The sequence below is a fragment of the Terrapene carolina genome, unplaced genomic scaffold (genome assembly GCF_002925995.2).
Source record: "Terrapene carolina triunguis isolate 2854851 unplaced genomic scaffold, T_m_triunguis-2.0 Scaffold440, whole genome shotgun sequence".
In the NCBI taxonomy this organism is placed as follows: Eukaryota; Metazoa; Chordata; order Testudines; family Emydidae; genus Terrapene; species Terrapene triunguis.
Window position 1 is genome coordinate 4044 of NW_020664791.1, and position 9231 is coordinate 13274.

At 51.5% G+C, this 9231-nt stretch overlaps 1 protein-coding gene across 1 annotated transcript; it reads right to left on the minus strand.

Annotated features, from left to right (window-relative positions):
• Nucleotides 1-346: 346 nt before the first annotated feature.
• LOC112113705 (C-C motif chemokine 5-like) lies at nucleotides 347-2753 on the minus strand. Its single transcript, XM_024210088.2, has 3 exons — nucleotides 2543-2753; nucleotides 1785-1896; nucleotides 347-434 (listed from the first exon to the last, which is right to left on the minus strand). The coding sequence occupies exons 1-3, from the start codon at nucleotides 2751-2753 to the stop codon at nucleotides 347-349; spliced, it is 411 nt and encodes a 136-aa protein (XP_024065856.2).
• Nucleotides 2754-9231: the final 6478 nt, after the last annotated feature.

A 9231-nucleotide genomic window follows, 5' to 3' on the forward strand; every position in this document is an offset into this window, starting at 1 on the left:
AGTGACTTGCCCATAGAGCCGAGGTCTCCTGAGTCCCAATCCAGTGCTCTAGGTACTAGGCCACACTGCCTCATAGGCTGCTACCTTTAAGGGCCATAGGATTTTTAATGACCACAAGTGTCCAGGGCCTGGTTTGTACCATAAAGGTGGCTAATCTAGAACAGAAGTGATTCTTTTACAATACAAATAAAATAGCTTCAAATGTCTTTAAAGTGCCAGCGAGCCCTTAAAGCGCAGCGACGGCCTTTGCTCGAGGCTGAGGGGTGGCGTTCCGGACAGCACAATAGCCACTGACGCTAGCACTGCAAAGGGAAGCGCGCAGGGTCTCCATCCGCTCCCAGCCGTCTCATTTCATTTCTAGGAAATTCACGTATTCCTTGACCCATTTGGTGTCTGGGTTGGCGCAAACTTGTTTGTCCTTTCTGGTGACAAACCTGTGTGAAACAAGAGAGACCGGGGGCTTAGAACACTGATGGGGGGATGGAATTTGCTGTTGTAATAAACCAGGCCTGGTGGGTCTGGGGCCATGGGACGACCACTTTGTTCACTGCCATGGCTCCCTGTTTAGGACCATTCAAAGGGGAGAACAGCCTCAGCCCAGACTCCCAAGCCTACGAATCCAGGCCTCACGCTACCTGACTGCACCGGGGCCTATTAAACCACGGGAGGGCCTGGAGAACCTCAGAGAAACACCTAAATGACCAGCTCACTGATCCAATCAGTGTGGGAATGAGACTGGAAACCGTGGCTTGTATCAGTTCAGCCTAGTTTTCTGCCTATTGCACCTCTCAGTGGACAGGCGTCCCCACCCGGATGCAGCAACAGCCGCCATTTGGTGCATTTGGCTGCAGGATGCTGCAGAGGGGAGTCACACACCGTGCTCTCCCCCACGGGCTCTGTCTAGACTAGGGAAATGCAGTGTGTGGAGTAACTGAGTCCCATGTTTCTGTGCAAAATTTAGCACCTTGCGCAGCTGTGTTTAGAGTGTTTAGAGTGTCTGGGTCAACCCTAGCGAAGGGCTTGTTTACACAGAAAGTTAGTTGTCCCCTGTCGTTTTCCCAGTATAACCGCTGCATGGACACTAATTCCAGTTTAGTTTAAGTCCATGTTGACACAGACAGCACTGCAGTAGTACCGAGCGGGCGGAAGAAGCTACGTCGGCCGGAGAAGCGCTCCCGCCGACAGCGCTGTGCCCACGAGCGCTTATGTCGGTGTAACGTATGTCACTAGAGGAGTGGAATATTCACACCCCTGCGCGACGTACATTTTGCCGACCTAGGCTGCAGTGTAGACATAGCCTTAATCCACTCCCAAGCAATGTAAGTGGCCCCAGAAACCACTGACATTAAACGCGGTTGCCTTTGTCTACACTAGGTGCGAAATGGTGTTTAAAACATATCACATTAGCTAGTTTTCCTAGGGTTTGTCTACACGGGAAGGCTTTACCAGTTAGACCCATATAGTTATCCTAGTATAACCACCGCTCCCCATGTGGATACTCCTACCCCAGCATCAGAGTGGCCCTTTTCCAGTTTATCTTAAACCCCTTCCCAAGCAACATAACCTACATTGAAAAAGCCTCTTACACCAGAGTAAGAGCGTCCACACAGGGAGTTATACCGGGATAATTACAGTGGTTTAAATTCACATCATCGCTTATACTAGTAGAATTGTCCCATGTAGACAAGTCCCTAACCTAGCACAGCCCGAGGGGATTGTGGAGAGATTAAAGACTGACAGAGATCTCTGCCCAGACCTCCCCTAGTGCAGGAGCTAGTACTTACACTACAGCGGGCTGAGAGCACTTTCCACTGGTGTAGAAATACTCCTTCAGGTGGCTCTGGGGCAGCTTCCGGGTGGTGTAGCTGAAGCAGCACACGGTCGTGTCAGAACCGTCTGAAAGAGATTGAAAAGTGGGACGTGAGTGTCAGTTATTCCTCCAGGAGGCACGGCCTGGACAGTGACAGTCGCCCCCTGCGCTAACGATCTGAGGCTTTGCCTCCTTAACGAGTCTGGAGCCCTCGTCGGATTTGTTTCCATTCGATGCGCAGCGACGGGCTCTGATTATCTCTGTGAGGAAGTGACAGCATCACACTGAATTGTGAGCAAGTGAGAGGGGAAGGGGTCCTGGCCAGAGCCTTTACAGGTCTGGGTTTATTTTCATTAACCTCCCTTTAGCCCCAACACCTAATGAACACTAGTGACAAAGGACCTCTTTGGTAAAGATTCAACACCCATTCGCCCCATCCCTTCATTTAAGGTGAGAGCTCACAGGCACCTTCTCCGGGCGCCCTCTCAAAGCCCTCCAGCGAAACCTGGGACGATCTGACTCGATAATCCCAATAGTTCTAAGGTAAAAACCAGCAAGAAGGAGAAAGTTAAAAGCAGCCCTTCCAGATGGCTTCCCTCTATCCCAAAGAAGCAGAAGAGGCCATAAAGCCCTGTTGTATTAAATCCTGACAGGTCACCTTTAAAGGCTGAGCTGCAAAGTTGCCACCTTTCAGAAGAAGACCCTGCAAGGACAGAGAGAAGCTGGACTCACGTGGGGCAGAGGAGGCCTGCGAGCAGAAGGCAGCGATGAGGAGAACGGCGAGGGCAGCCATGGAGACCTTCATGTTGCTGTTGGGTGAGGGATGAACCATAGGAGCAGAGCAGGGACTCTTTCTAACCTCTGATCCTGACCCCCGGGACAAGCCCCTGTTTTTATAGGGGAGCAGTGGGGTTTCCTGCTTGTTCCGTGACACCAGCTGCATGTCACCGGTCACTGTGGTGAAGGAGTGTCAGCAGCTCCGCCTCACCTCAGGATATACAAGAATAGTCCTCGCAACGGTCTGAGGTCAGTTTCAACACAGCAGCAGGAGGGACGCTGAGGGGGAAGGATATGAAGCAATCACTGCATGTATCACCACAGGTTCTGCATTGAGCATACCTTCAAACAGAAGAGCCACTCCTTAAGAACATAAGAACGGCCATACTGGGTCAGACCACAGGGCCATCTAACCCAGTATCCTGTCTTCCGACAGTGGCCAATGCCAGGTGCCCCAGAGGGAGTGAACAGAACAGGGAATCACCAAGTGATCCATCCCCTGTCGCCCATTCCCAGCTTCTGGCAAACAGAGGCTAGGGTCACCATCCCTGCCCATCCTGGCTCATAGCCATTGATGGACCTATCCTCCATGAATTTATCTAGTTCTTTTTTGAACCCTGTTATATTCTCAGCCTTCACAACATCCTCTGGCAAAAGCTCTCAGAGTTGGTCAGTGTGGAAGCAGGGGAATGATCCCGCTGCTGTGGGGAACTTTCCTGGTTTATGCACTACCCCGGTGAAGTGGGCTAGCGAAAGGATCTGAGTCCTCACTCCCACTTCCTTCACCCAGAGGCCTCCCTGCCCTTGAGGGCTCCCTTTCCAGTCTCCTGTCTGGCAGAGTCCTCGTAACCCCGACAAGGCTGGGCCCAGGATTCCTGGGGGGCTCGACCCCCATCCTTGTCGTGGTCACTTAGGGCAGGGGCTAGGGTGTCCCCACTTCGGGGTGCTCTCTCTGCACTGGATGCTTTCCTAACCCACTGATCATTACATACAGTTCAAAGCAAATACAATTTATTAAACAGCAATCAATTTAAAAAAAATAAGGAACAAATCAGAAAGGTGAAAGGAAAACCCGTCACCCCGCTCTGTGGCACGGCCAGCGTCTCTGGAACGTCAGGGCAGTTCACAGCCTGTCCCTCACCCGGCCCAGGCCCCTGCCCAGGCCCTGGCTGTGGTGCAGGGATGCTGTGGGTCGGACACTTGCTCTGGCGGTGGCCACACGCTCTCAGGCTCTAGGTGGCAGGACCCTTCTTCCCAGTGTCGCCCCCGCCCTGTCGGGGTTACGATCCCCCCCCAAGTCTGGCCTGCAGAGCCTCTTGGCTGGGGGCATCTCCCTGCGCTGGCCCACTGCCCAGGGTCCCCCTCGATCTCCCCAGCTGCTCACCGCACCCGGCTCCAGACAGCTCCAGCCCCAGCTCCAGTCCCAGCCCCACCACCGTCTCAGCTCAGCTGCTGCTGCTGCTCTGCCTCCAGCTCCCTGGGCTGCTTCTCTGGCCCCTCTGGCTGGCACGGCCCTGCTCCCCAGCTCAGCTTGGGCCCCTGCTCTCTCCTTAGCTCAGCCCCACTCTGTCTGACCCAGGCAATTCACATGGAGGATGGGACCCCCCCGTGTCTATTATGCCAACACAATTATGTTAATCAGCCAAACTTATAAACCTCATCAAAAAACAATATATAGTTTGTTTGACAAGAGCTATTTCCCATAAAAAATAATGTTAATTGGTGTAATCACACTGCCATCCTTACGTTACTTACTGATTGCTACCCATCTCAGCCATTCCTTATTTTCCGCCTGGATCAATATCAAGCTAATCAGCCTATAGTTACATGTCATTCCCTTTACCTTTTCTGCATCACTACTGACAACTTAATGATCTATATTTAGCAGACTGATACCACTGCTAGGTTCTCTTTTGTTCCTGGTGTATTTAAAAATTCCTTCTTATTGTCCTTAACTCTACTGGCCATAGATTTTTCACAGATACCTTTAGCTCGTCTTCATTTCATGACAGCTAATTTATAACCATTACTAAAAAACTTCCATTTGTGCATATATATAATTGCTACTTTCACTTTCTTTCTTAATCAGGCTGGTTTAACGGGCAGTCTTTCGAAATTGCCGATTTGTGGGTTGTTTGATAGTACTTTACTAGATGCTTATTCGCCTTGTTTTGTTTAAATATTTCCTCCCTCTCAAGTTTGCTCCTGATCATTTTCAGCTTTAGGACTGTATTCTGATTGTACATAGCCAGCGTAATTAGGTCACGATCACTTGTACCTAGGACAGGCAATCACTAATACTTAGTTCAGTCATTACTTTATCTTTGTCACAACAAGGTTTCAGAGACTTGCCCCAGCTATGGTGTAATACTTCTTGTGGTCAAAAATTATTGATGGTAATTTTCTGATTCTCCAAGACATTTTTACTCGTGGCAGCATGAAACCTCCAGCATAATAATGGTTTTTCTTCCTGCACATTTCCGATAGACATTAAGAGCATGGGCGGCAGGTGAACCACTGGCTGGGTGAGGCTAACCCTCACCAGCCCTGCCCCCCGCCTGAGGACCCGCCCCTCTTCCCCCGCCAGAGCCCCCCTCCCTGCAGCTGCCAGTCCCGTGTCCCCCCCCCGAACGCCAGGAGGCACAGCCCCACCTGGGTCCCCCAGGGCTGGGCAGCCCCAACCACCCCAAGTCCTGGCCGCCCCAGCCCCAGTATGCTTCCCTGAAGAGAAGCTGCCTGCCTGGGCTGGGGTCAAGGGCAAGCAGGGGTTCGGGGAGGAGCATGGATGGGGCCATGCCAGGCTGTTTGGGGAGGCCCAGCCTTCCCCAGCCTATGCGATGCGCTGCCCATGATTAAGAGCTGTTTGCCCTGTTCGCTAGTCTGATTAGACGGTCTGTAACAGACACTTCCACCCTTTCTCTTGCCAACAGCTGTGGTCCATCTGCATTCCACAGCCTGCATTTCTAAACATAAAAGCAGATGTTGGTAGTAATGTAGACTACTCCTCCCCGTCTTTCTTCCCACTCCGTCTTTCCTAAATAGAGTCCATGTGAATCCTCCCGCCAGGTTTCTGTAATGCCAGTTTCGAATCCCTCTCTATTATCTGGGCAATGAAAGCATTCCCTCCTTCTATTTCCTTGGACACCTTGAGCGTTTACAGTCATGGTAACCTTGAGTCAGAGATACTCCTTTCTCTATCTGCACTGCGTTTACTCCCTTAGCACCCTCCCCTTTGGGTAGCTGCCCCCAAGTAGACTAACTAGTCTGTCATCCGGAGACAGGCTCCCCGTCTGTGATAGGCATCATCCAACCCGCAATTTGGAAACTGGGGCAAGTTTGTGCCTAGCCAAAGACCTTGATTTTGGAGTGGAAGCTATTTCGGCCTCTTCCTTGTCTATATTCTAAACGGGGTCATGGCACGGATGTAAGGTAGGTAGCCACAGTCTAGTCATTGTCCCCAAGATTTTCCAGACTGATCGGTGACTCTGGGTGCCTCCGTTGGTTTTGTTTTTTGGGGGGGAGGGAGCCCAGTTTGAGTCACTTCAAAAGGGAGCCGAATTTTCGAAAGGCGGGAGCTCACCGCTTGCTGAAACAAAGCCCCATCTAAGGTGTCTGAGGTTGGGAACCCACTTGTCATTTGGAAAAAGCTAAGCAATACAGCTCATGTAGCAAACATTCACAGAAAATTATGTGGGGCCAACCCACAGGGTAAAAAAAAAAGGCTCCAAAAATTGGCTGAATAAATATGAGTATCAAATAAGTGGTAGGAAGTCACCAGCTACACAGAGCGACAGCATGGTTGAGTGGATAGTGGGCTGGGCATCAGGAGACCCGGGTTCTAGTTCCTACTGGGTAACCTTGGGCATGTCTATGCCTCAGTTTCCTTATCTATTTAGACTGTTTGCCCTTCACAGCAGGGACTGTGTCTCTCAGTGGGGTCATTTGTGTAAAACACAATAATCATCTCGCGGTGGAAAGAATTATTCACTTCTCTCCAGCTGGTCATCACGCAAGAGGCTGAGGTGCAGGAGGGGGAAGTATGAAGCCTTCTGTCTGTGGTTCCCCCGTTCTATGAAGATGCTGAAAATAAATGAGCAGGAGTGGAACAGAGGACTGGGGGAGGAGAGGATGTAAACCCAGCAGGCTGTTTATAGCCATCTCACCTCTGAGCTGTCAGGCCCTGCTCCAGCAGAGTGAGAAACCCACTCCTACCACATAGCTCGTTAATGCAGAGATGATGAAAGACACGGAAAATTAGAGCAATAACAGAGGTTTGGCCTGACTTCAAAAACTTCCTTATGAGGAAGGCGAACGGCTTGCCCTGGGGTGGGTCTGATTTGCCCAGACAAGGCCGGGCAGTTAGCATCAGGTGCACGGAGACCTACACTGAGCACGCAGGAGAGCTGAAAGAGTGAGAAAGGACAGTAACAGAGGTCACTCACTGCTAGGATCCCCGTCCTGGCGTTGCTGCCCTCTCCCTGGGCTAGCCCCTGCTGATCACTCTAGTAACTTGACCCCCTAGCTGGGTCACTGTCTTTTCTCCACCCCTTCCACAGACCCCATTGGCCCCCACTAGAAGTCCACAAACCTGAAACAAAAATCCTGTCCCCGGCTCTGGGGCGCTTCCTCAGCCACGTTTCAGCTCTGCCTGGTGCGCCCTTCCTGGGCTCAATGACCTGGGCAAGGGGCTTGGACACCCTGCCTGTGGGCCAGTCTGGAACCCCCCTCTGCTCTGGGTTCCAGCCCAGGACCCTGCACCTAACAAGCCAGGTCTGCTCCTTTAGCTGTGCTGTGGTTTTCCCTGGGCCACTTCCTACTTCTCTTCTCAAGTTCCCCCTAGGGAGTCTCCTAGTCCCTCCCACACCTTCCTGCCTGGAGAGCATTTCTTCCTCCCCCTCTTCCCTACAGCTTCCTTCCCTGCTCTGACCTTTTGTCCTTGCTAACTCAGGGCCCCGCAGGAGTCTTGTGCTCCCTGGAGTCTCTGCAGCCATAGCTGATTTCTCCCAGGTGGGGCAGCTTGGCTTAGCCTCGGGCTAGGGTGGGGTAAGTCGCCCTGTTACAGACGGTTTCTGGGCACAGCACGCTGCTCTTTGGCTCCCAGTTTGCATGAGCGCCCAAACCCAATTGCACGGTGGTGTGGGCTGGCTGCAGAGTGGAGAGCTGGTTGAGCAAGGGGAATTCTTACCGTTCAGGGAGCGGAGAGGGAAACTCCCCAGAGCAGCGGCTGGGTAGAGCCCTCCACTGGAAGCAGACATGACACAATATCCTGGCCTGGGAACAAGCATGAGGAACGCTCCCAGAAATCGAAAGTGAGCTGCTGATTCCCTGCTTGACTAGACTAGAGCGTGGGCTGGCTGCGCTCCAAAACACCGGCGAAAGGGAAACCGCTATTGGCCACGAGCTAGCAAGGAGCAAAGGGAAACACGGATCCTCAGCCAGCAGAAAGCGTCACCATGGCCCTGCAGGCAGAGCAGCGATGACAACTTGCACCAGCCCAGGCTCTGCCCTCGAACGTGGAACAGGATCTGGGCTAGACCTACTACTTGTCGATCGGGCCTGATCTGATCTCGGTTACACTGGGGGAAAGCCAGCAGGAACGCCACTGAAGTCAGGAGGCACAAAGAGTGTTATCCCCACTGCAGTGAAGTTACTCCTGATTGACACCAGAGTTAGCAGGAAAAGACTCAAGCCCCGAACGTCGGTAGCAGTCAGGTTAAAAGGGAACTGCTGCCAAATGCAGTCCCTCTAAACCAGTGGCTCTCACCCTGTCCAGACTATTGTACCACTTCCAGGAGTCTCATTGGTCTTGTGTACCCCCAAGCTTCACCTCATTTAAAGACGACTTGCTTACAAAATCAGACATGAAAGTACAAAAGTGTCACAGCCACACTAGTACTGACAAATTGCCGACTTTCTCATTCTTACCCTATAATTCTAAAATGAGTCAGCTGGAATATAAATATGGGACTTACATTTCAGTGTTTAGTATATAAAGCTGTATAAACAAGTCATTGTATGAAATTTTCGTTTGCACTGACTTTGCTAGTGCTTTTTCTGTAGCCTGTTGTAAAACTAGGCAAATATCGAGATGAATTGATGTACCGCCCTGGAAGACCTCTGCATACCCCCAGGGGCACATGTACCCCTGGCTGAGATCCACTGCTCTAATACCCAGCTGGAATTAGCTGAAAGGCCTGGGCCATAGCATTGTGCTAAAATACAAAATGGGGGAGAACTGGGTAGACATCAGTACTGTGAAATAGATCTGGAGATTCTAGTGGGTAGGAGTCAACCGTGCGATGCTGTTATGAAACAGGCAAATGTCATTCTGGGGTGTGTTAGGGGGCTTATTCCTTCGCCATCTCACTTCCCTGGGCCTTCTCGCATGAACAGAGAGCAACAATACCCGAAGTCCAAAGGTGCAAACAATTCGACGTTTATTGGGGTGAACTTCCAGCAAGCATGATTCCAGTTTCCTTCCTCAGTGTCCCCCTTCCCAGCTCTGACACCACAGAGCCTTGCCTGTGTCCCTGTTCCCTTTCCCCCCCCCCCTTAGTGAAACATGATTCCAATTCCCCCACCCCCATTCCCCCCTTACTTCCTGATTGACTGCAGACTATATAGTAAAACTTGAGTTCTGCTTA